This window comes from Eretmochelys imbricata, chromosome 18 (assembly GCF_965152235.1).
Source record: "Eretmochelys imbricata isolate rEreImb1 chromosome 18, rEreImb1.hap1, whole genome shotgun sequence".
NCBI classification, from domain to species: Eukaryota; Metazoa; Chordata; order Testudines; family Cheloniidae; genus Eretmochelys; species Eretmochelys imbricata.
In genome coordinates, this window is record NC_135589.1 from 8,574,508 (window position 1) to 8,602,004 (window position 27,497).

General features: G+C 42.6%; 1 protein-coding gene across 4 annotated transcripts in view; it reads right to left on the reverse strand.

Annotated features, from left to right (window-relative positions):
- Window positions 1-8,621: 8,621 nt before the first annotated feature.
- The window catches only part of UBR4 (ubiquitin protein ligase E3 component n-recognin 4), a 113,987-nt gene continuing 95,111 nt past the window's right edge, over window positions 8,622-27,497 (reverse strand). For all 4 annotated transcript variants that reach the window (XM_077837267.1, XM_077837264.1, XM_077837265.1 and 1 more), the window contains 10 exons: window positions 27,098-27,197; window positions 26,246-26,464; window positions 25,558-25,671; window positions 24,237-24,379; window positions 23,514-23,639; window positions 22,168-22,362; window positions 19,508-19,732; window positions 12,542-12,632; window positions 11,304-11,466; window positions 8,622-9,835 (listed from right to left, as the gene is read on the reverse strand). In XM_077837267.1, the coding sequence (XP_077693393.1) occupies window positions 9,771-9,835; window positions 11,304-11,466; window positions 12,542-12,632; window positions 19,508-19,732; window positions 22,168-22,362; window positions 23,514-23,639; window positions 24,237-24,379; window positions 25,558-25,671; window positions 26,246-26,464; window positions 27,098-27,197 (1,441 nt within the window). In that variant the 3' untranslated portion in view covers window positions 8,622-9,770. The remainder of the gene's footprint in view (window positions 9,836-11,303; window positions 11,467-12,541; window positions 12,633-19,507; window positions 19,733-22,167; window positions 22,363-23,513; window positions 23,640-24,236; window positions 24,380-25,557; window positions 25,672-26,245; window positions 26,465-27,097; window positions 27,198-27,497) is intronic.

A 27,497-nucleotide genomic window follows, 5' to 3' on the forward strand; every position in this document is an offset into this window, starting at 1 on the left:
TATCTACTCATCAGAGCTGTAAGCATTTTCCAACATGCCTCACGTTTACCATGCATGCCTTCAAAGCAAGATGCTACCAGTTGGTAACATTAACAAGGTGTAGCAAGCTGTGGGCAGATAGGTAATTGAAGCAAGGATGAGCAAATCGAGCATGTGTCGAGAAATGAGGGCAAGCAGAAGAACATGGCATTTGACTTGAAAGGGAAATCATGATGAATTGCCTTTTCTTTGAATCTGTTTACACACCTGGTGAATTTTCTGTTTTTGTCTCTTCCAAACCTTATTAAAGAGGTTCTTGTTATTCTAAACCATCATCCTTCAGGACACAAACCAACCGCTGACTGAGGGGGTAAGAGGAAACTTCTCCTGGGGGAAAGACTATTTCCAAATGATCCATTATGCAGTTTCTTGTATCTGCACCTGGCCACCGCTGGAGGCAGGATACTGGGCTATATGGACCACTGGTTTCAGCTGTGTTCCTGTTGCAAAAGGAGTCAATACTGCACCACAATCTGCCAGGGAAGCATTTTAAAAATTGTCGTACTGACCTCGACTGAGATGGTGTTTGGCCTGACTTAGGGGATGAGGATAAATAGTTTTACTCTCCAGTAATTCTTGGTAAGATAAAGTGGTACTTTCATATGATAGGATTTTATAAAAGATGCTTTAAAATAATTCGACACCGTTGATTCCAAGCCAAGTATCACGTTTTCTCTTTGCCCTCATGTTCTGTTAATCATCCATGCTTACGGCCATGCTTACTGCTTTAAGGAGGCTTGGCTTCCTATCAAAACAGAGAAGCATGTACAGGCCAATGTGACTTTGTAATCTAGAATCAGGCATGTATCATAAACGTGATACATTTTGGAGACAATGGCTTTCTAAATGAAGTCTTGCCAGATACGTCTAGAACTTGCTTGAAAAGAACTGGGAAAACCTCATCTCTGCACTCGGTGGCTTTTAGGACAGTTGTTCTAAACAAACAGCTCTGATTTAAATATGAAGTTGGAGGCAACGTGAAAGGCTGGACTCAACACACCATACATTGGTCTGGTGGTAGCAATAGGTGCTGCAGCTTAGCTGAGGTGCATTAGGTCTCTATAGGGAAGTTTATACAGCCAGTGGCTCTATTGTGCCATACTAGAATCAGTTCCTCAGTTCGACGATGACCAGTTCAGATGCCCTAAAAATGTTTATTCTCTTCTACCAAAAGGAGCATAATCCAGGAGTGCGAGTCAGAAGTTCTGTTCCTGATTCTGCCACTGACTTAGTTGCTGACTTTAGGAAGTCACTTCACTTCTTGATGACTGTCTCTACCATCTGTAACATGGGGAAGGCATCTATTTTACCTCCTGAGGTGTCATGAAACTTAGTTATTGTTTTTTAAGCACTCTGAGATCCTTCACCGAAAGCCACTATTAGACAAAGTATTGTATTACTCCCTCAGCCCATGAATGCAACAGCAGGAAGACACCAGAAAATGGCAAACAAGAAACATTTTGAATTATTGGGTTCATCTACATTCTTTGTCAAACGGATTATGCCTGCCAGGCTTGCTGAAAGAACAGAACAGAAGTAAAGCACAGAGTTATCAGACAAATAGATGAACACAATATGGGGAAGAGTCAACGTGATTTGTGTAAATGGAAATCTTGCCTCACCAATCTATTAGAATTCTTTGAGAGTGTCAACAAAATATGTGGATAAGTCAAAACAGTGTCCTAGGACTTTCAGAAAGCCTTTGACAAGGTCTCACACCAAAGGCTCTTAAGCAAAGTAAGCAGTCATAGGATAACAGGAAAGGTCGACTCATAGATCAGTAACCGGTTAAAAGACAGGAGACAAAGGGTAGGTAAAACTATCAGTTTTCACAATGGAAAGAGGTAAATAGTGGGGTCTACCACCGATCTATACTGCTGTTCAACATATTAATAAATGATCTGGAAAAGAGGGTAAAAGTGAGGTGGCAATGGCTGCAGAAAATGCAAAATTGCTCAAGACAGTTGACTTCAAAGTTGACTGTGAAGAGTTATAAAGGGATCTCACAAAACAGGGTGAATGGACAACAAAATAACAGATGAAATTCAAATGTTGATAAGTGCAAAGTAGTGCATGTTGGAAAACATAATCCCAACTATACATACAAAATGATGGATTCTAAATTAGCTGTTACCGCTCAAGAAATAAATAAATCTTGGAGTCATTGTGGATAGTTCTCTGAAAACATCCGCACAATGTGGAGCAGCAGTCAAAAAAGCTAACAGCATGTTAGAACCACTAGGAAAGGAATAGACAAGACAGAAAAATATCATGTCACTGTATATAAATCCATGGTGCGCCCACACCTTGAACTCTGTGTGCTGCTCCATCTCAAAAAAGATACATTAGAACAGGAAAAGGTACAGAGAAGGGCAACACAAGTGATTAGGGGTATAGAACTACTTCCATGGAGGAGAGATTAAAAAGACTGGAACTCTTCATTTTAGAAAAGAGATGACTAGGGATGTGTGTGTGTGGGGGGGAATATGATAGAGATCTATAAAATCGTGAATAGTATGGAGAAAGTGACTAGGGAAGTGTTATTTACCCCTTCACAGAACACAAGAAGCAGGGGTCACCCAATGAAATGAATAGGCAGCAGGTTTAAAATGAACATAAGGAAGTACTCCTTCACAAAGTGCACAGTCAACCTGTGGAACTCATTGCCAAGCGCTATTGAGAAGGCCAAAAATATAACTGAGTTCAAAAAAAGATTTAGCTAAGTTCATGGAGGATAAGTCCATCAATAGCTATTAGCCAAGATGGTCAGGGATGCAACCCCATGCTCCGGGTGTCCCTAAATCTCTGACTGCCAGAAGCTGGGACTGGACGACAGGGGATGGATCACTCAATAATTGCCCTGTTCTGTTCATTTCCTTTTAGGTGTCTGGCACTGGCCATTGTTGAAAGACAGGATACTGGGCAAGATGGACCATTGCTCGGATCCAGCATGGGCCATTCTTATGTTCTTAAAACAGTGAACAGGTTCCATTGACCGTATAGAATTATCTTTAGATCAATACCTGTAGTCTAGTTAATACAAGATGGAAACTAGCTGTATTTGCCCATGAGATGCTAATTGTATATGTATTTCAACAAGAACTTCTGGTGGTGGTGGCGGCTGTAATTGTGTTAGAGAATTGAATGATTTTATTGTTTTATAATAGGAAAAGGAGAAAGATGGTGGGTTGCGTTAAGCCTTTTGGACAAGGACTGTCTTTTGTCTTATTGGTTTGTACAGTCTGTAGTACAATGGTGCCCTGCTCCAACTAGGGCCTTTGGGCGATACTGCAGTATAAAACACAGTAGTAATAAACCACAAGTGGTAGATAAGATGATATTAAAGAAAGTGTGATATAAACTGAAGGGCAAGAAGCCAACAAAGTCTGTTTTTTGTGGATTAAGAGCAGAAGGCAGAGAAACGGTTCAGGTAATTCAGTGTAGGTAATGGAGCAATGCTACGGCCAACAAACAAAACTCAAAGCACAGTAGGAGCAGGCAAATCCTGAGCTTGAAATACTCAAGAGCAAACTGCGTTTTGACTCAGGAGGAGGAAGGTGGCAGCCTATGTTGGTGGAGACAAAACAACTTTCTAAACTGCATCTGGGCTTTTCAAAGGAGCCGAAGGGAATTTGAATTTCAATAATTTGGGTGGCTGACTCCCTTCGGCTCCTTTGAAAATCCCACCCAAAGTGCTTAACAAAAAACAGAGGCAGATAGAACATCTGGTTCATTAATGAGGGAAAAATCAGCCATTGCAAGGAGACTGCATCATTTCAAGCCATACTGTAACGGAGACAAACCACTGCTACATTTCTTACTGTATCTCTCCCCAAGTTCACATTAATTGATTGTTCCTCCAAAACCTACATGATTGAGTTGCTTGTTCTCCAGGCCCCGTTGTTATATAACAACTGGTAGATCTTGTGGTGAACAAGGTGTACTGTTAAACTGCTTCAAGCAGTCCAGCAACGCTGTGGTGGGAGGTTTCTGCCAATGTAAACACATTCGTGCTAGGCAAGTACATGTGTTCACATGGCTCTGAGGGTGCTGGCTCACGTTTATCTCCTTGCCTTTTTGCTGGTGGCCCACCAGGCAGTGCCTCCGCATCTTTTTGAAAGCAACCTAGCTGTAGCTAGGGGAACTGGAGGAATCGAGGATGGTTATGGATGAAAGTGATTTTGTTTGTATTATGGTAGTGCTTAGAGCCCCAGCCAAAGGACTCACTGAGCTTGGTACTGTGCACACACAAAGCTTACAGTCTAAATAAGACAAGACAGAGAAATGGAGGATTATTTTTCCCATTTTACAGACGGGGAACTGAGGCACAAAGATTCAGTGACTTGCCCAAGCAGGTAGTTTGTGTGGCATAGCTGGGATTTAAACCCCCATCTCCTGAGTCCCCTTACCCACAAGCTATCCATTTGTTGTCTATTAAAGAAGAATTAAGCTTTGCCTTTATTGCACTGGAAACTCAGAACCTTTGTAAGGTATTTCAGTTCACGATGTATATGTTTATGCTCCGCAGTAGCAGTTTCAGTGTTTGTTTGAAAATACTCTAGGCAACTAGACTGAGAGACAAAACACAGAGATGAAACTGTGGGATACACATTTCTAAGAGGAAATACTAATGTGCAATGGGGCAGGGAGGTATAGAGGCAGTAAGGTGTGTGCTTCCGGTCACCACAATGTTAGTCTTCTAAAAGGTTAAAAAACGTGTAGGTACAACAGAGGAACACAAAGGAGGATTTCAGTGTGCAGAGCCTAGAGAAAAGATCTGCATGTCTGACTCTAGGAAGACAAGAGAACACCAGGCCACTCTACTGGATAAGTGTACGGAAACTATTCTGAACCACAAGGAGCCACAATTAAGCTAAGGAAAGGTCAAGAAGTCGAGGGTGCAATTTCTTTGCAAAACATCAACAGTTAGTATTCTGGAATAGAGAGAACATGACAGAAGTAGCAAAGCTGTTTATAACAACTGGAGAAAATGCAGAGTGCAAATACTAATATGAGAGGAGGGGATTTGGGCCAATGAGATCCCTACTACACTAAAATCCAGATGGGAGCTATTGCTAGGCACGCCGTACACTGTGTTTATCTCCTATAGCATTACCAGAAATGTACCAGAGAAATTACTCACAAAAGGGTTGAAAACTGTGTTGGAGGGAGAGACTTTGAGGAGCTGATGGATTTCAGCCTCGTCAGTGTAAGTGTTGTCATGATCTGATTGTAAACTCCAGGACTTCTAAAGTTTCCTTGTCTGCAAGGGTGGGCAGGAGGGAAAGAAACAAGAAGTTTTTAGAGTTCTCAAACTGCTGGCATATGAACAGGAACTCCTCTTAAAATTGCTAATGAAGACAAAGTAACAAAAAGTCACATTCTATTAGCAGCTGGAAACCTTGTTGCTAGGTCTTTTGAAATGAGCAACTTTCAGGTTCTTGATTGTTCACATAGTTTGGTTTTAATATGATTCACAGAGTCATTTGCTGCAATTGCAAAATCCAGCATTGCAACTTCAGCAAAGGCAACAAGTTAATTCCATCTAACGGGGCTTTCCCAGTAGAGCAGGTGCGAAAGAAGAGAATATTGTTGTTAATGGAGTAGGGACTGTCTTTGTTCTCACTGTGAGACACTATTTACAAATGTTAAATAATAAGCAATCTGCTTGGCTTGTCTGATTGCAACCATTTCAGATCTTTGTTTTGGGGAAGTGCTTGTCCCATAGATGCAGAAATGAAGCAGATCTCATAGGTCACACAGTTCATCCCAGGTCAGCCAGTGAAGCACTGTTCACTGTTATACATTGTCTCATGTATTATCCAGTCATTTTAGATGTCCCAAGCAATGGGGCATCCACCACTTCACAACTCTTCTATAGCCTTACATTTCACTATCAGGATTTTCCCCCTGATATTCAGACTAGATTCTCTTAGTTCAATCCTCTTATTCCTAGCTGTAGCCCTTCTTTCCTGTCCTAAATAACTCCTTTCTCTCCTTGGCATCTGGCCCCCTTTAACATTTGTACAGTCATTATTCTTGTCCCAAGGCATCAATTAAAAACGAACAGGCTTGGTGAAGTCAGTTGCATCAGCCCCCAATTCCTCTTTTCTGAAATTCCTCTAATTTGTCAATATCTTATCATGGTTCCCAGAATCGAACACTAAATTCCAAGGATGGCTCCACACTTATGTCCCTGCCAGTGTCTGTGCACCCCTTTTGGGGGCCCTAAGCAGGAATATCCTCCCCCCCATAGTAATTAACAGGGGGCCCCTTGAGTTGCTCGGGGCCCTAAGCAATTGCTTAGTTTGCTTATGCCTAGCAGTGGTTCTGGCCCCTGCCCTGTGAGCCTGCGTAACTAAAATTACATTGGCCTTTACTGCAGCCAGAATGCACTGCACACTCATGTCTTAGGTGACAGTGGAAAGCAAACGAGTCTTAGCATTACGGTCTTTCAGATTAGTTTTCTTTACATGTTCGCTAGAAACTTTCCAAACTGTTTTTGGTTTTTTTTGCACATTTCTAAATAGCCTAGTTCCTTTTATCTCCTCACTGGTGGTCAGTCCCTCCCAATTTATTATGCTCTGTAGATGCGGTCAACACACTGTTTGCTCCCGCTAAGATATTTAAGACTGACCAGACCAATCATCAATCTTAGTTGTAGGACGTCCCCACAATTTGACATGTCCCATCACAGACTGGATTCTATGACTGCTCTCAAGTCATAATCCTGCCTTTGGGACATTGTGATTTATACACATGGGAAAAATTGCTCTGGCTTAAAAATAAAATATAATTAAACCAGTGCAAAATCCTACATAGATACTTTTTTGTTGAGTGGTTTATTGTGATTTACTTTAAATTGCTAAAGAACCTATTTAAGCTGCATCAATATAATCCGAAATGAACGTCTACAGAGGATTTTGGTCTTGTTTAACTGAATCATCTTTAACACACACCTTTAATTAAACCAGTGCAAGTTTGCGTGCGGACAAGGCCTATCACATATCAACCTTTAAGCCCAAGCATTACTGTTATATGACAAGGAAAAACAAGAGAAAAATGCCATGTAAATGGGTAGGAGCTGGTAATATATTTGGAAGATTTTTTTTTTTGTTGGCGGCCGCATTATTTTTAAGCATTATATTTGAAGCGACTGCAGTGCCCAGCGGGCTAACTCCGCACAGATGAAAAGAAAACGTGATGCTTCGACCACAGAGTCATGTGAAAACACAGAATGAGCAGGCAGAACACCAACTCTGTTTACACTGGTAATTTACCCCCAAGCTTTGCTAAACCACAAGAAGAGTACGCCTTGTTCAGGGCAAAAATCTGCCAAACGTTATACAACTAAGACCCAGACAAATAAAACCTTAGTCCATTTACAGATGGAAAGCTCAGGAAATTAGGCTGTGGGCTCTATTTATTGCTGGAGGGCAAGAAAGGAATAGAAAAGAATATGGCTTTTTTAGAACATTACAGCAAGACATCTGGCAATGGCAAGCAGTGGTTAATTTCCTTCATAGCATTGTCAAATGATAAACAGTGTTTGGTAGCTGTTACATTTTAATCATGAGCTTAGCTAATAAATAGTCTCCCTTTTTCTGTGAGGAAGGCAGTCTAAATGAAGTAGTAACACATTATTTTTGTACCTGGTTCCTAGATGCCATGACGACTGGCACATTAGAATCACAGAAAGTAGAAGCTGACATGAATGGCAGCACAAATTTGGGTTCTTGATACAAGCTGAGTCTTGCTTTCTACAAGTTACTCTCAAAAACACCTTCTCATGAATTTCTTAATTATACGGGCGTGAAAGGTCCTTTCCTTATGCAAGAAATCCGACTTTAGCAGCACCTGACTCCTGACAGCAATACATGGGAGTGCATCTGAAGCTGTACTGAACCATACTGGTGTTGGAGTTGTACTCCTATCTCTGAGTGTTTAAGCATTTTGTATTTGTTTTTTGGGCCACTGGTGTCACATGGTGATTTGAAAGTAAAAACAGACTTGGGACTGTCAAGTCTGTCCTTGCAAATAAGTTCTCTGCAAAGAAGAGGAGATTCTCATCTCTGGTCTAGTGCTTAACCCGCGAGAATCTCCCCAACTGCACAGAACTATTACACTGCACTTGCCTTGTTAACAGGGAGCTATGTTGAGATAGACTTGCTTAGAATACTTCATTCTCCACCCAGGCTATCAGTGCCTTACGGAGCAAGGAAGATCTATAGATAGATAGAGCTTAATTTATCCCTCTGAAACTTCCCTTGCATTTCTCTTAAGATATGTTGCCTCAATCTATTCTTAATAAACACCCCCACTGGTCTGTTGGCTATTCTGTACTCCAACCCCGCGCGCCCCCCCCGAATCTAATCAGACAATTGGAACTGGCCGGAGTGCCCATAGACACCTCCCATGGAGTGTTCTACCACTTGTCTTCCTATCAATACATGCCCAAGGCTAATAATGGCATCAGATGGTCTGCTTAGTTATTCAGTCTCTGAACTAGTGTTTACTGGTCACCCAATGCTAAGTTATGGGACCGAGTTTGATTCGCTGAAATTCACGTTCATACAGAGACAGAAGGATGGGGAAAGCTTTATTGGATTCCAGGTTAACCAGACTGAAGCTGGTGACACGACAGCAGAGATGATGGCAAAGGTAAGTTACCAACATGCATAACTTGCTGAGAAGAGCCAAGGCTGTGTTCAAAGAGACTGATGCCTGGATTCAAACTAGGGTACGCCCCACAGAATGCAAGCCTGATACCATTAAAAGGATTGGCAGCCATCTTGACATGCCTCCTTTGTCTATTCCCCACACGGTTCTCAAAGGAATCAAAACTTTATCAGACACTAAGGAACAAGTTTTAATTGCAAAACTGTCCAATTTCCTTAACTCTATCCCCTGTATAGGTGAGATCTCCCTGTATGGTAAATTACCCAACCCACTAGTGTGCACTCTTGTTTTGAAAACAGCCCTAGAGTGAATGGAATCTAGAAAGACCTCGGTACACAAAACATGCATCAATCATTTATAATATTAAATCCCAGTAGGCTCAATGAAAGGAGAAACACACAAGGCATTAAGAGAAATCACTGCCCTGATGAAAGCGATCCTCTCTTCAGAATAACTATGAAGGAATCAAGCATAACATGCTGTCCTTGCATTCCATAGACCCCTAACACAACAAAAAGAGAAAATCTGGTTTATACTGTACGAAAAATGGGTCAGTAAATGTAGCATTACAAACGGAGTCCTTGACCCCTGCAACTCAGTGGGTTTTTACATGCTCTTCGTCCACACTATGGGCTGAAAAGAGCAACAGCCCTGAACCCAAGTGAATTGCAGTAACAAAGGAGCTCTGAGATACAAGACAAAAGGGAACCTGGTGCTGTCACTGGCTGGTTAAATTACTAGTCAAACCCACCTTGACCTTTTGTGTTTAATTTATTTAATTTCAAAGAGGTGCACACTAAAAAGTGTTAAGATTCACTGACTGGGATTCCTCAGTCTTTACAAGTTCCTTCGATTGCCTGGAATACACAAGGCTTTATATATAGAAGCACTGAAATACCAGATAAAACAAGAAGCCTAAATCCCAAATCACTCCAAGAAAAAAAAAAAAGTGTAGAAAATAAAAAAATGCAGCACTACTTGGGGGAGGGAAAGACTGCACAAAGAGATGGAAGGCAAGCTACTGTAGATCTTTGCAAGTTGCTTCTCTATGCTCAGGGAATGGAGTTCAAAAGATCCTTGAGGAAGCTGTCAGGGTCGTTGATTTCTGATAATAGTCCTGAAAAAACAGCACAAATAAGTTAGTCAGGAGCTGCCTGCCCTTCTGAATCACCAGGCATCTTTTACCATCAGGGCACCTAGAGGTGGATTCAGAAAACAGGCAAGCTACAACCACTACTGGCCTCATCACAGACCGGCCACTCAGAATACTGTTTTAAAGCAAATATATGCTTGCTGAGATCTGAGAACAGCAGACCCATGTCAATCAACTTGGCTAACAGACTCACAAGGCCTGAAGAGAGCAGTCAGTGCCAACCCCAATGTAGACAAGTAAAGCTGCTATTTGCACCAGTGCAGTTTACCAGGGCAAATTGCAGCGTACAGCTGTTTATCCTGCCTATACAACGGGTTTGCACTAGGTGCAGCTACACCAGTGACTGGCAGTGATGTCTAAACTGGGGATTCCAGTCAAGGCCTCATTTTAGGTTTAACAAGTTCAGTCTGGTGCTTAACTTCACAACCTACCTACAGAAGTGACATAGAAATGCCAGAAAATATTGGCACTACACATACATGTAGAAGCTGATGCAGAAGAGTGGGGAGCATCTGTAGCACAGATGCTGCAGTCCAAAAGTTATTTGAGGGTAGTGGCATCTTCTGCTAAGAGGCTGGATGATGAGCAATGACGACGGCTAACTAGAAAGGACAGGAGTTGGGCAGGATAAAATGATGAAGAGTAGCTCCTCAGTGGGTGAGTTTCTCTGGTTTCCTGGAGATATAGATCCTGTGGAAGCTGGTACCCTATCAAATACTGACACATTTAGTACCCATGATGAACTTACAAAAACTAGAGAGGATCCTAAACCAAGTCAAACAGCAGCAAGATGCCCCTGTTAATACAGAAGGGTAAGACCTAAAATAAAATAGGTGTCCAAAGCCCCCTGCTCCTGCCTTGTGGAAGACCACTCTGTGTTAAACAATTCCACTCCTACAGCTTATGTTTTACATTTCATTTGGTCCTTATTACTGGGGATGTTTAAATGAATACAGGAACATTGTTACTTAGAAGTTCATCTGTTCCTGTTAATTCCTTTGCAATCCTCTTTTGAAATTGGAATCATCTGCTGTAGTAATTGTGTCATATTACAAATTCAGCTGTGGAAGCAGAAGCAGCGGCATATATATCCTACAACATTCTTCACTGATGGATCTCAAAGTCCTTTACAAAGATAATTCTCATTTATCTCCATTTTGCAGATGGGGAAATGGCAGAAGGTGAATTTTTAGGAAACAAGTGTATTTCACCCCACGCATCCCTACAGAGGTGAATGCAGATTGCAGAGAGAAACAGAAGACTCTCCAAAAAGAATGCTTTTTAAAGTGACCTAGGAGGCACCAGGTGGTTTAAGATCCCATCATTCCCCCCACCTCCCTCCACATATTTCTAAAAGCAAGTTACATAAATTACATATTTCCAGTCCTGAATTACACAAAAACAGTCTTTAAAAGGTAAAGTTAATACTGACCAGCCACATCCAAAAATTCAGAAAAGGTTTCAACTGGCATGAACTCCTCCTGGAAAGTTTTCAGGGCCTTGTCTGCAGCTTCGTGTATTGGCATATCATTGTGTCGGATAAATTCAGCCAGTGAGTAGGACCAGCCTCCCTCTGTGTTACTGGTAGGCACCTTCTACAAGGAGGAGAAAAGGGACAAGTCAGTTTGTTTTAAGCCTATAGAATAATAAACCCTTTAGAAAATGGATAGACAAGGTGGGTGTGGGAACATCTTTTACTGGACCAACTTCTGATGGTGAAAGAGACCAGCTTTCGAGCTACACAGAGCTCTTCTCAGATCTGGAAAGGTATCAAAATGTCACAGCTAAATCCATGGTCAGACAGAGCTGTGACCCACTGAGTACCTTTCCCAGATCTGAAGAACAGCTCCATGTAGCTCGAAAGCTGGTCTCTTTCACAATCAGAAGTTGTTCCAATAAAAGATGATCCCTCACCCACCTTGTCTCTCTAGTATCCGGGGACCAACATGGCTACAACAACACTGCCTACAACCTTTAGAAAATGCAGACTTCAATAACCTGATGCCCCATTATGAAGCCTTGCCTTTGGGCTGAGATTTCCTGTCTCCTGTAAACATGCCACACAGGAAGGTGCCTCGTACTCAGATTTTCAGTTCTTTTTGTACAGAGTTTTAAAAAGCACCCGAGAGTTTTCCTTCTCCAACTCACCCTAATTAAATGTCTGCTTGCTTTGGGGAGGGAGCTATAGATTAACTGGGCTTTGCTTTTACACTTTCCAAAAGAAGAGTGTGTCTTATCAATCCCTCTCTATCCCTTCTGAGCAGGGTCAGACACCCCAAGCAGGGTCCAAGACCAGGACTTCCTTCCCACCCCAGCAACAAAGGCTATTCCAACCATTTGCTCCAGTGCAGAATCTTGGAAACAATGCCTGAACAGAGGACAGAAAAACAGGAAGAGAAACAGGGGCGGTGGGAGGCGGGAGAGAGAGAAGGCCTGTAAATCATAAGACCTTACTACTTCAGATGGACAAGAGCTGAGGAGAGGGGTAATCACAAGTGGACATACATCGTACCACCCCTCCTGTTCTCATGAGCAAGCAGAGTTTGAAATTTAGAAGGGATTTAAAGCCCTGCCTACCCTTCAAAGGAACAGAGCAGACTGATTTTAACAGCATCCATAAAAACAAAAACCCCAAACAAACCAACAACCTTGATTCCAGACAGATCTTACCTTGAACATGTTGTAAATGAGATCTACTAGGGCCCAGAAGAGAAGGCTAGAGCGATATGCGGAATACTCCTTCACTGCTTTATCTGTCAGTCTTGGGAGAAAATGAAATCAAGCTTTGAGTTAATCACTTTACTCTGCTTTGTAACTCATTTGATGAATAGCATGAATGCTGTAACAGCCAAAAGCCTATCAATAATACACACGGGAAATGGTTTTGTGAATAAGCACTATTCTGTGCTTTAGCATGTGGAGCAAACGTATGCATTACCATGCTGGTCTAGGTTTAGACCTTTGTGCCCTGTGATTCTCAGCACTTGTAAATTGCTTTACAAACTGTAACTAAACTCTGAGGCAGGGACGCCAACACCACTTCTATTTACAGAAGGGAGAAACACTCACCCAAAGCCACAGAGCAAGTCAGTGGCAGAGCTGGAAAAAGAATTTATCTCCAGTCCAATGCTCAGACTCCTCAACCATGCGGCCCCTCTTATTCAATGGTTCTGATACAATGAATAATTATGGTACTTGTGTTTGAACCATCTCATCCTTTACTGTCATAGATAAAGAGCCTGACACTCAGCTGTAGTTTTGACTGGAATATCTGCCACTGTTTAAAAAACTCGAACAAGTCTTTTGAAGAGCAGTGTAATAACACCAGAGGGGCTTGACCCTGGTCAGTTTTAAGCCAGTTAAAATGACACTTAACTTGAAACTTGTAGGTTAATTGTTTTCAATGTACTATTATATTTATGGTGTTACAGCTGCACCTGAGTCCCTCACCGAGTTTTGACATTCTCCTGTCACTTGTGAAAGATTCAGACATGTTAAGAACACATGGAGTGACTAACCATACCGAGGGAAAGGGCCTGTATACAAAGTGCTGCCAAATGACCATAGAAAAAAAATGTCCAGTTACGCAGTCTGGCTGGTATTACTTTTGAAAGTCATTCAGACAAGTGTGAGTTGAGCTGAGTCCTTCAAAGACACTGAACATTTAGAATAACACTTCGACTGATGGATGGCCATCTGGAAGCCTGTGAAGGTGGCCAAATCCAGGGTTCAAAATGAATCCACACGGTGTCTGTTTAGCTGTCTCAGGGCACGGCTACACTTGCAGATGGAGAGCACTTTGAGTTAAACCAGCCTTCGGAGAGCACAGTAGGGAAAGCGCTGCAATCTGTCCACCCTGACAGCTGCAAGTGCACTGGTGTGGCCACATTTGCGGCACCTGCAGCGGCATTGGGAGCGGTGCATTTTGGGCAGCTATCCCAGCATGCAAGTGACTGCAACGTACTTTTCAAATGAGGTGGGGTGGGGGTGGAGTGTGACAGGGAGTGTGTTGTGTGTATGTGGGGGGAGAGAGAGTGGGTTTTGGCGGGGCTGAGAGCATGTCAGCATGCTGTCTTGTAAGTTCAGACAGCAGCAGACCCCCTCCCACCTCTCCGCCCCTCTCTCTCTCTCACACACACAGCATCCCACACTAATGGCTTGCTTTGTCTTGGAGCAGATAAGCAGCCAGCTCTTAGAAACGGAGCTTTCCAAGGGCACATCCATATTCCTGCAGTGATTCAAAAACAATGACAAGAGTGGCCACTTGACTTAAAAAGAAAAGGAGTACTTGTGGCTCCTTAGAGACTAGTACTCCTTTTCTTTTTGCGGATACAGACTAACACGGCTGCTACTCTGACACTTGACTTAGGGGGATTATGGGATGTTTCCGGAGGCTGATCAGAGCGCAGTAATGCAACACCTCGTTCACACTGGTGCCGTGGCACTCCAGCAGGGGCGCAGCAAATGTTATTCCACTTGCCGAGGTGGAGACCAGCAGCATTGTCGCCATGGAGTCAGAGCGCTCTATGTGCTTTGCCAGTGTGGATGGGTAGTGAGCTACGGCGCCCAGGACTCCTTTATTGTGCTGTAACTCGCAAGTGTAGCCAAGCCCTCAGAAAGAGACATGTTCCATGCAAGGGTGTACTCAGTAGTAAAGTGTTGCTGAAAAACTTCAGTGAGGTATTTCCATTTCTGTCAGATTATGTCACACTCCCTGGCCCCCCCAAAGGAGAAAAACCCACCAGCAAATGTGGGAATTTCCATCTCTGGTCAGACTCTGACTCTTTAGTATTGTCCCAAGAGTCTTCCTAAGCTTGCTTTCAACACACCAGTATCTGGAGAAGTGCTATATACCGTTAAGAGGTGGGGAAAGACAGGGATCGCTTAGCTACAAGTTTTTAAGAGGAAAAATTAAGCTAATCAGCAATAGCCCCTGGCAAGGTGGGATGTATTGCCAACACTCCTAATGGATTTGGAATTTTCTTACATAATTTGTGTAGGTATATCTGCCTTATTTCATCACACACTGCTTCCCGTTTGTCACTTTAAAGTTTAGAGACATCTCCCTCCCCATATTGTACAGATTTACAACCAGTTCATCTGCCACGGCTGTGGATCAGCAAGAGACAAAAGGGCACCCTCAGATTACGGACACAGCTAAAATCCACCGAAGGTATAGGTCTTGCTTCATACACAGATTGTTTCATAAACCATGTGTGTGTGTGTCAAAGAGACCCTCCCTCTCCATGTTATAACATGTGCTTTGTAGGTGGGAGCCTGCTTGTGCGGCTAGACTCAATTATTTAAAGAAAAACCAATTAGTAAAGGTGACTAAATTTCCACGGGAAGAAGAGCAACTTAGAGTGAGGCTAATTCTGGATTCCCAAATAGTGTTGAGTCAGAATTTCTTTTTATTTGAATGGCTTTGATATAATTGGACTCTGTTCCTTTAATTGAAAACTAAAAGGCCCTTGTGGGTTAAGTCTATGTAGCTGCCATCTGGAATGGCTACTCAATACAATAGCTGCTATATTTGCATTAACGTAAGCTGGTTCAGGCTCATCAGCTACGCATGGATTTCCAGCTGCAAGTTAGACATTAGCAGTTTGGAAGCTTCACTTCTCCCATGAATATTTTCCAAAGGTCAGAGTCAGGAGCACGGAAAAAAATCCAAAAAGATCCCACTCCCCTCAAATTTCACACAGATCCACACGGTGAATCATATGTTTATAGGATTTTTCTTGCTAAAACTCTCGGTTCAGTAATAACCTAACACACTAGGCCCACTAGACGAATCTTTTCCTGGCACTGGACTAAAGGCTAAAATTTTCAGAAGTGCCTCATTGTCTGTACTGAATTCTTTTCACTTTATCTGCAACCTTTGTGCCTCAATCAGGGGTATCTATAGGAGATGCACGTGCTCACCACCTCTGTGGATCAGGTCCTTTGATACCATTGACAATTAAATTGTGACCCTTGTAGCTCCTGGATGGGAATGAGTTAGAGTGGTTCCTATTTTTTCTCTAGCTGGACACGGATGGTATTGTTGAGCAATGGCTTAAGGGACTTGCGAATGCTCTCATGTGGGATATGGTGGGTTTCTGGTTTTGCCCTCACTATATGTGAGGGGGAGACACAATGGGATGCATTCCATCAGCCCCATAGAGCGAACCCAGTTGGCTTTCCCTGTATGTGACTGAAACGCAAACAGAAAACAGTGATGCTGAGCGGCTGGAGGAAACCACCAGCCAGAGGTGGCAGCACAGGTGATATTTGCTCTTATTTGAGTTGGTGGTGCATGTACCTTTGTTACTAAGGGTTGCAATCGAGGGACCCTACTAGATCCTCAGTTGCTTCTAGATGCACAAACAGCAGCAGTAGCAAAGTTCTTTTCTCCCCATCTTCACTTGGAAAGGAGACTGCATCCTTGCCAGTTTCACAAGCCTTTGTCCCCTCCAGATTAGACTGTTCAATTGTGCTCCGTATGGTGTTACTCTTAAAAAAGTACCCAGGAACTTCAGCGAGTGCAGAATGCAGCAATCTGCTTATTATGCTTTGTCCTACACCTGGAGCAAATACACCATGCTCCAGAAACTGCAACTGGCTTCCAGTTAGGTTTAGCGTAACGTTTAAGGTGCTGGTTTTAACTTAAAAATCACGTTAGTGCATTAAAGGCCACCAGATCTCCATGTTCCACCCCAACAGCTAAGGTCAGCTAGGACCCGCAAGCAAAAAGACCCTACGTTTGTCTATCTGAGGGGCTGAGTGTAATCAGTTGAATACTCTGAAATTCTCTCAGCCTAAGGGAAAGAGAAAGCTCTTGAATAAGCCTTGCCACGTGCCCTGAAACCTATCCTGTCATTGAGGCTTTTCCTGAGGCTTTGGGGCAGGGTAGATGGATGTAGAATTCTTGCTATTCCCATTTCAAGATGCTTGTATTGTACACATTCTCAGAAATATTTGACAGGTGAAGTAAATACTTGTTTTTTTTCCTTTTCTAGTATAACTTTCTCTGGGGGTTTTCAGCAGCATTAAACCAATGAAACACCCATGTCAACTCACTGAAGGGCTTTGCTTTTTCTAGAATATTTTGTAGACTGTGTGAAAGCCTACAGCCATGCTCCCAGCGATAAAGTTACCACCGCTCATTCGGGGTGGTTTTTATTTTATTTTTTTTAATCGCCAGGAGAGCTCTCACCTGGTGATAAAGCATGCCTACACTGCTCAAATCACAGCGCTGCCATGGCCGCGCTGTAACGTGGGCCATGTAGACATATCCTTAACCTACTTTTCCAAGAACTCCAGAGCAGAAGTGGTGGAAATAGATAGTAGACATGAATGAATGACAGGTTTAGCAAGAACAACAGAAACAAAGAAATCAATACTGTGGATTAATTTTTACCAGGCATGTGATTATGGGACAGACTACTGGAAGAATGACTGATAAGTCATCTTAATGGACATTTCCTAAAATAGAATATTTTATCCTTAATTATGAATTATTATTTAGAATGACACCTTTGGAAATTGCAATTGGAATTCCCTCGGTCCCCCTTCTTGGAAACAGTTTCCCCCGCCCCCCCACCAAGCAGGGGCAGTCATTTGTTGTTATAGTACAGTTCACATGCTTGATTGCTAATATTTGAGGGGGTGGGGGCAGGGTTTAAAGGAACCATAATTTGCTTTTGTGGTGTGGTTTCAGAAGAGCAGTTAGATCAATTTTTGAGCATTCTAAACTTGTCAGGTATAAGATGGGTAGCCGTGTTAGTCTGGATCTGTAAAAGCGGCAAAGAGTCCCGTGACACCTTATAGACTAACAGACATATTGGAGCATAAGCTTTCGTGGGTGAATACCCACTTCGTCGGATGCATCTGACGAAGTGGGTATTTTCACCCATGAAAGCTTATGCTCCAATACATGCATACATCCAATACGTGCATGCATGCAGCCGACGAAGTGGGTATTCACCCACAAAAGCTTATGCTCCAATATGTCTGTTAGTCCATAAGGTGCCACAGGACTCTCTGCCGCTAAACTTGTCAGGATCACTTGAATGCTTCACTGACCTGATCTTTCATGTTCTGTTTACAGTTATCTATAGGTTTGGACCTTGTCAGTTAAGTGAGCTACAGATGACAGTTTCTTAAATTGCAGTTCAACAAGTTAAACTGAACTGCTTCCTTTAGGAGAGAAGGAAATAAAAGATGAGCTCTTGGAGTTTAACCCTTCTTTTAATTCCTTCACACATCCGCCTTAGATTTTCTCTGATAAAACAGCAGCATTCAACACCACTCACTAATTAGCCAGCACCACTGCATAAAGCAACAATGCTGTCTTATTGATTGTAATTTCCCAGTTCTCACCTACTTGATTCTCTTCTCATTGAGATGACCCTAGAAAGAAATACATTCTTTGGGACTGAATATGCAAAGCGGGTTATAATACTAAAAACAATCTCCCTGGGAAAAAATCTGTGTGTACTAATCTAATCTACTGGTACCAGGACCAATTCTGACCATAGGGAAGACAGCAGAAGAAACTCCACGTGCATAAATGCATCATAACGAGTGCATATAATTATATATGTGCCTGCATCCATCCACACTGATTTAAATACAAACATATATAGAAAAGGTTAATCTTGACTATTCAAAAAAATAAACACTCTTGTTTAGCACCAGACTAGGGCTGTCAAACGATTAAAAAAATTAACAGCAATTAATCGTAGTAAAAAAAGATAAACAAAAGTCAAAGCATGAAAGGGCATACCAATGTTGAGCACATTTGGCCCGTAAATACCTTGCAACAACAGCTACAGTGCCTGTTCTCACTTTCAGGGGACAATGTAAATAAGTAAAAAGAAAAGGAGTACTTGTGGCACCTTAGAGACTAACCAATTTATTTGAGCATGAGCTTTCGTGAGCTCACGAAAGCTCATGCTCAAATAAATTGGTTAGTCTCTAAGGTGCCACAAGTACTCCTTTTCTTTTTGCGAATACAGACTAACACGGCTGTTACTCTGAAACCTGTAAATAAGTAGTGGGCAGCAGCATCTCCCATAAATGTAAACTAACTTGTTCGTCTTCACAATTGGCTGAACAAAAAGTAGGCCTGAGTGGACCTGTAGGTTCTAAAGTTTTACATTGTTTGGTTTTTGAGTGCAGTTATGTAACAAAAACCCCACACTATGTTTAAATTGCACTTTCACAATAAAGAGATTGCACAACAGTACTTGTGTGAGGTGAATTGAAAAATACCATTTCTTTTGTTTCTTTTTTACAATGCAAATATTTGTAATAAAAAATATCAAGTGAGCACTGTTCACTTTGTATTCTGTGTTGTAACTGAAATCAATATACTTGAAAATATAGAAAACATCTGAAAATATTTATACATTTAAATTGGCATTCTATTACTGTTTAACAGTGTGGTTAAAACTGCGATAAATTGTGATTATTTTTTAAATCAAGTTAATTTGCTTTGAGTTAATCTCTTGAGTTAACAGTGATTGACTGACAGCCCTATATCAGACATGTTGCTATGCAGCTCAAATGACTAGGAAGGTAACACCAGTAAGTTCACTGGGCAGCTTCTGAGTGAATGGAAGGGTGGCAAAAGCTGCGATGATTACTGACCTGCTGGCTCCCCCTGGTGACACCACACGTGCATGTGAAATAACCAGCAGCCTCCTGAGGATCTCAACCCGCATGGCTTTCCACTTCTCTGGTGGCAAGATGTGTAGTGCCAGAACTGTGTAGTAATGGGGCCCATCCACCTCAAAGGCACTCTCCACCCATTTCTCCTTGGGATGCTCCATAAAACTCTGAAGGTTCTTTTCCTCTCTGGAAGTTGCTCGGGTTCTGGAATACAAGGGAAGAGTGAACAACTAGCCCGGGCATGAGAAGCACTACACAACCAACCAATGTTTTATTTCCTAACTGGAGTCCGTTTCCCCCCAAATGTCTCCTTTGTCTCAGATTTCCCAAACATACACGTAGTGGTTGCAGACTAGCTTTTCCCTCCAGCAGTACAAAGCAGCAGAAAGGATCCCAAGGCAACCCACCTCTCTCTCCGCTAGAGGGCAATGTTTATTAAAAAGTCCCTTCCCTTTTGGGAACATGGGGGAAGAATCAGATGCCAGCCACTTCAGCCAGAAGAGCTAAAATAACCAATCCCACAGGCAGCACAAAGCACTTAACTATAGATTTTTCCATGGCTAGATCTTTGTAACAACTTGTGCTATTTATCCCTCCCTATAGCAATCAAGGGTAAGATATAGGCCACCATCAGAAACGAAGATACACTTTATTTATGAAAACTCCTTTCTTTTCCACTCTTATGAGGGAATCAAAATCATAACTATATCACAGCCTACAGCTGTATAGACAACCCAAGACTAAGAGATTCATGGGCCCTGTACCCAGTGATCATAAACTGCCACAACCCAGTGCACTGATCAATGAGAATGAGGCTGCCTGCTAGATATTACCCAGCATTTTGAAATTAATAACAAACCCCTATAATCAAATGAGTGATAAATCAGTATCCCCAGCAGATATGAATTATCTGTAGGTTGCCAATGGTATGTGCATTTCTCATTGGCTGCACTCTACAGCTGATCTTAGCTGGTCAGCAACTCTACGAACTGCAGTACTGTTAAACACTGCTTTTAAAAGAACCATTTCAGCAGGCTGTATAACACATTCTTATACAAACTCACACAGCAGGGCTCTCAAATGCTGCCGAGCAGGGCTATAAGATTACATAATTAGCTTAATTTGTCTTCTCACAAGGGAATTGGAGAAAAATACAGTGGCATCTGGAGAAAAAGATATTAAAAGCAATACACAAATTGTGTCACTGCCCAAGTGTTGACTGCTCCAGGGATACACAGGCTGCAGTTTCATTGCATTTGATTTGGAGTGACTCTGGAATAAAGGGCTTAGATTCTAACACCTGTTTTCTAAGATACCTCATCCAATTAATATTATCTCCTTTGCTCTTTGCTACTGAAATAAGAGGACTATGGACCTTACTTTTGTGCACCATACTTTGTAAAGTAATATTACCTCTAGCCCATTTGTTTAGAGACACTTTAGATGCTGGCTGGCTGGCTGCATGTGTGTGCAGTTAGACATACTGACAGCTCCAACGGGGCTTGGAATTTAGATTTTGTAAAAATAAGCTTTTACATAAACTAAAAATCAATAGAAAGGTTTTTGTTTTGTTTTTAAATTCCAATGGAGCAGACCCTGTCGACATATAGACATTTCACTGAAGTATCAGCAACTCAAACTACAGTGCTCGCGCTTTGAACTCAGTGCTGCCAGCCATGAGTCTGTCCCAAACCCTTGGGAGGGGGCTGGGTATCCACTAGGGGGCTTCCTCTAGCTTCTCCTTGTCCAATTTGCCCCACACCCAGGGCCCAAAATAGCTGGTAACTCATCCACCTGCAGCAGGTGATGCCCTGCAAGGGCAGCTAATGGCTCTTGTCTCAGACCTTCCCAGAGGCATTGAACAGCGAGTGACAAGCACCCTGCATGTGACCTCAGTGGTGAGCTTCCCTCTGACTAGTTCTAGTACTTGAGAACTTGGAAGCAAAACAGACTAGTTTATTATCCAAGATCAGAGGTAAAAAGAAGGGAAGTAGTGAAAAATTAAGATTTACATTGCTCACAAACAGGTGAGGGAATCATTGGGGGTTTTTCACCAAAAATATGACAACCTGACAATGTCCCTTTAATCTCTAATAAATTGAAAACTCTTATACTTTGTCCAACATGGAGATAATTATTGCACACAGAATGGAATTTGCTTTTGTTAAATCAGTCTCCAAATTACATGATCACAAGCTGCTGTGTTTTCTGTGAAACAGCTGTAACAACCTGCCTTAAGGATTTAATTAAATTTCCTTTTAAACCTTTTATGTGGTTTCCAACATTTCCCATCACCTCCCTTGTAAGCCAGATAGTAGGCACCGTGGCACTAACACATCCTGCATGTGAGGTTCAGGATCAAGCTTTCTCCTGTTCACTGCTCTACTATCAACTTGGAATGCAACCGTTCAGCATTTCATACTCCAGGACTGCACCACTATTGCTAAGAGATTTATCTCCTTTCCCTCTGCCGTCTTCCCCTGTTCCCAAGAAGCTGGTGAAGGCTTCCACCTCCCACAGCAATACCCAGTGGAGACTGATAGCTGTGCATCCATTTATCATTTGGAGACCTGCCCTGTGAGATTCAGTCTGTCACTAACAGGAGAGAAGACAGCTAAGACACACAAAGAGATACTGACGTGTTAAGAACATAAAGCACAGTGTGAATAATATATGGAATGAGGTGTATATTGCTCTCCCTTCCTCCTCCTCCAGTGTCCACACTGAATGACTGCTCCATAGCGAAACGGAGAAATAGTAGCTTAATGTCATGGACGTTGAGCTGGTAGGTGGGTTCCCGCTGCCCTGTGCATTCCTGGAGGTATGTGTTGTGCCTGGGGAAAAACAGTAATAGATTATATTGCATATATATTCACTCCTTTGGGAATGCAGGTCAAAATTCTCCTCCCACACTGCAAACAAGTCAGAGCTCAGGATTAAAATGCAAATTCCATCCCCTTGGATTAACACCACAGAAAAGGGAGCTCTTTCATCTCTCTTGGGCAAATCCAATTCAGTGTGGGTTTCCTGAGCATAACCATCAGCACTGCTTCCCCACTGCAAGGCCCTGGGATGTGGTTCCTTGGCTGACCTGGACTAGAGGTACAACTGATTCTAATATCTAACACAACATTACAAATGCAAAGGATTTGGGTTAGGGAATTGGTAATGGGATACGGACTTCTTCCGCTCAAGCTCAGTGGTTAGAATTCAGCAGTGATTGAAAATCATTTAACGTCTGACCGCAGTTTGGCAATCTATGCAACTGACTTGCTGGTGTCGACAAGATTTGTCCTCTCCACCACCACGACGGATACCCTTTTTTAACAATCAGCATGAAGATTAAACTACTTTATCCTCCCTTTACTTTCCACTGCTAGCAATTCAGCACAATTGCAAGTACTAAACTTCCTTAAAAATACAATGCAGAGTGGAGATTCAAACAAAGCTTTAGAGTGATTAAAAACAGAGCCACAACACAGAAGTCAATAAACACTCAGGAATTCAGCGAGAGAGCTGCGTATAGCTTCTTTGTAGCTACCACTAACACAACAGCGCTTGGATACGGGTTCTTTTTGGAAGAGAGGTACAAAACTCTCCAGTGGCAAGAAGCTCATTTCTTAGCAGAGACAGATGCCAATCCTGCAATGCCAGCAGTCAGGGCTTACTAACCATAACGGTTGAGATGATGATGATGATAATTTTGGGCTCACCTAGTGGTGGATTTGTTTTTCATGTTTCTACCTTACCAGTCTGTGCAAGACGGCATGATACGTTACATGTGTATTTTAATTGGAACGTTGCTCATAGACAGTGGGGTGGTGTAGACTCTGGTGACCAGTAATGGCTCCTAGTTGTTTGTAGCACTGCAAACTCCATTTGGGGCTTACAGTCAAACTTGTTCACAAATATGTATCATACAGTAACTCCCCAGCTCATCTATTCTGAATACAAACCAACATTAAGAGTAATATTCTATACTCACCTTGCTAAGCAGGTTGCAAAAGCAGACTCTGGCACGTGGGGCCCCCACACTGGTAGAAGGCCATTGCACTTGGTGTTGGCATTTTGTAGGGCTGCACTCTCCCATTCTTCCCGGCCACGAGCCAGTCTGTATTGACAAAGAGGTTATACACAAAGGGATTACAATTAGTTAAGCTTTTGTCTAATATCACCATCCCCCCCACTCTCCTGGATCTTCTACAGTGCTCTTCATTCATAGAGCTCAAAATGCTTTACAAAGGAGGACAATATCATTATCCCCATTTTACAGATAGGGAAACTGAGGCACCAAAAGGGAACATGAATCACCCAAGATCACCCAGCAGGCCAATGGCTAAACTGGGACTAGAACCCAAATCTCAGAGTTCTAATCCAGTGCTGGCCACACTGCCTACCCTTACTCTAAGCAGTAAATGAAAATGGTGGCACTCCATAGCTGCTTAGTTCCATTAACACCCTTTATAAATAGTGCTTTCCAACTTCACAGCACCACGCACTGATTTTAGTTAACGTTTGAAATTACGATATTAAGGTGGCCATAATAAAGATGGAGGACAGCAGCTGTTGGATGGATGATGGAACAATGATCTCTGGATAACCATGTTTGTGCTGAGTTGCATTTTGCATTGTGCTGGATGTTTAAAGGGACATATACCATGATAGGTAACTTCAAGCGCAATGACCCAAGAGACAGATCAGATCTTACCTGACAGCTGCAAGATGACAGTCATAATGGACAATGTTGAAATGAGAGACCGTGCTGTATCCCTGCTGCTTTCGGGGCTTGTTCTCAAACTCTTCAAGTGCAACCCGCTTGGTGAAAGTGTAAATACCCAGAACCTTTGTAGGCTGTAACCACCAAAGCTTTATTAGCAATGAATAAAGTCCTACTTGAATTGTCAAAAAATTGCAGATGAGCTGCAAGCAAGCCATGGAAAATTGCAGAAAAGTAATAATGGACCCTATTATTTGTGGTAATAAAGTTCATTACTACTTTTCCATGATTTTCTGCTGTCGGCTGTCCGGGGCTGAGAGTGGGGCAGGGGCCCCCGCTGTCAACTGCCCGGGGCTGACAGCAGAGGCTCCTGCTCTTAGCCCCAGGACGACCAGGACTCCTACTGTCAGCCCCCCATGGTGGGGCTCCTGCTTTCAAAATTGTGGTGGAAGTCTAATATTGAGGAATCTGCAATTTTTGGGACCTTAGAGATGAAATATTTGCACCTGCAATCATTTAGTGGTTTGCCACTCATTCAAGAGTTACCTTCCTAGAGATAAGGGCCAGTTATTAGGTTCAAACAAGCTTTTCCCAAGCAACCACTCACCAATTCACGTTTCCCACCTGGGAAGGGGAATCATGAAGACAATTAAGAAGTTAGGACTACATTCTAAATTGGAGAAAGAAGCCTCGTGGCAAAATATGCCACTAGCAGAAGAGATGGGCGGAGATTACGCTCTGCTGAGCCTATACCTCTCCAGCTAAGAACAGAGCCTGCTAACCTGCACCTTATACTGAAAGTAGAAGCAAACCACAGAAGATACGTAACATAAAAATCCATTATTAAGACTTGCACCAAGGTAAGTGAATGTTCTAGGTGAGACCCTTCACTAGGGTTTAGCTGTGGTTTCAAAGAGTTTTTTTGAATTTGCATTGTTTGTACTATTCCCCTCCACAGCACCTGTGCAGGAGGGATTATTACTAAAGCTGGGCTCTACATGAGATCCACTCCAGCTCCTTACTGGAAATAAACATCTCATCCCCTTTTCCTTCAGGATTAGATACATAGGAGCTAAGCTGTGCAGGGACAATCAGCTCGGTTTCATGCAGATGGTGAGGGGAACCCAGAGAAGAGATTTAACGAGTACCATCTTCATTTCCAAAGTGCAGCAGAGAACTGCAGATCCCAGGAACAAAACCTGAGATCACCTGGCCCTACAGTGTCACGGCATCAAGTCTCTATCAAGCACCAGGGCGCACACTAGTGATTTTCCTCGTATCACATTAGGGCTTTCCTGTTGCTGTTCTGTACCTGGAACTTATATCCTTCCCTGCAGATACAGCAGGTCAGTCCTGGTTCTTCTATCAGCTCTTCCATCTGTTTGAGGAGTGCAGTCTTTGTCACCACCTGGCCCTTTTCATTAGTCTGAAAGAGAGGACAAGTCAAATATACTAGGAGAATAAAACCAGAGAGGAATTTGTATTTGCTAAATCTCAGAACACCTTACTTACTGGAAGCAGAGAACATTGGAGCACAGAATGCTGCTCAAACTGTACAGCTATCACAGGCCTCTGAGCAGAATTGGGAAGCTCCCATAACCTTGTTACTGAGAGTTACCAATCAAGATTAAGTCAGATTTATAATATTTTCGGACCTCAGATTTCCTGCAGTTCTGTATTACAAAAGGCAACCACCAGCGCATGGAAAGCTGTTATATATTGAACACTAGATGATAAGATTATGGTCAATGGACTCTTGCAGGCATAACATTGCTATAGTTGGAGCTCCCAAACTGCTAACATCAGAGAGTTAAAGGATTTCCCACCCTGACACAGGTAAATGACCCTCACTCTTCCAAAAGTCACGCGAAGACTATGTAGCTTAATATTTGTCTTGCACTTAAAAACAAACAAACAAAAATTCGGTGGCATTTTTAGCAAGACAGGAATATGACATCCACCATAGAGCATTGGAATCCATTACTGTGGATAGGCATTACCGTCATTCCCAGAGTGCCTAAGGCTTTTTGCCTCATTGCCATGGCCATGCGCTTCTTCTCTGCACGTGTCTCCTTTCGGGCTGCATCTATCTTCTTGTTCACCTCTGGATGTTCCCTGAGCGCCTCCAGCAGGTTCTCCGCTAATGTCCCGATACCTTCGTCACTGGACACTTGCTCCAATTTGTGCAGGTTTGTAATGGAGTCTGTACCTATTAGTACCTGTTAGAGATTAAAATACAGCAGCTTCTTCAGGAAAATGTGAGCAAGACCCCGAACTATTTCACCTAATCCAACCTGCAGCAGTCACTGATTGACTAGTTAGAGCTTTAGGCCACTACAAGCGTTTTAAGGGGAGTAGTTCACTGCAATGCTATAGGCACCCAAGACTGGTGTGTCTCAGTCTTCCACAATGCACCTGATTCATGCCCTAAAACTGCATACCAAGGCTACATATATTGAGAGTAACCAGGAGTTAAAAGGAGTTTGTCATATAAGCTACTGAAGTAGTGAAGCCTATAAACCACCACCTAGACCACAGGAAACCCATCACAGCCATAGTCTATAGTTCTACCTTGCACTTCAAAGGAATTGGAAAATTTAACAGAAAAGAACGATCTTGAGCTACAGAGAACCAGGCTGTACTTAGTCAGAATCTCGCTGCTTGAATGGGCATAGTCAACCCAATAGTTCTTTCCAGACTAATGATCAGCTGTGTATGAGAATAACATTGCTCTCCAAACTCAACCACAGATACTACTACGAAAAGATTGATCTAGCTACAGCCACCATATAAGCTCCCAGATACAAGCCAGCCACCTGCTTCCTGGTCCGTTTCCAAGACTACCTCCTTACCTGTGTGGCAGGGTGTTGTGTGGCGAGACCTCGAAGGAGCCTCAGGATGAAAGGAAGTGCTGGACGAGATAAAAACTTCTTCCATATGTCTGCATCCAAACTACACAGAGAAGGTAAAAACATACAGCAGCTGAAAGATAACTCATCAGCACCGAAAAGTATCTAGCTTCCAGCCAACAGCCAGCTTGCACTATACAGGCTGCTAGGAAAGATGGCCACCTTTTCCTCATCCCCTCCACACACACACACCCACCATAAATCTACAGTCAGAAGGGCTACTTTGTTGCATCCTGTCTGAGCTCAAATATTTAGTTTAAAATTTTAGACATTTATTTATAAAACCTTAATATGGTAACTGAAATGACGTTCACGCTCCCTCCTCCACACTGCACACACTATC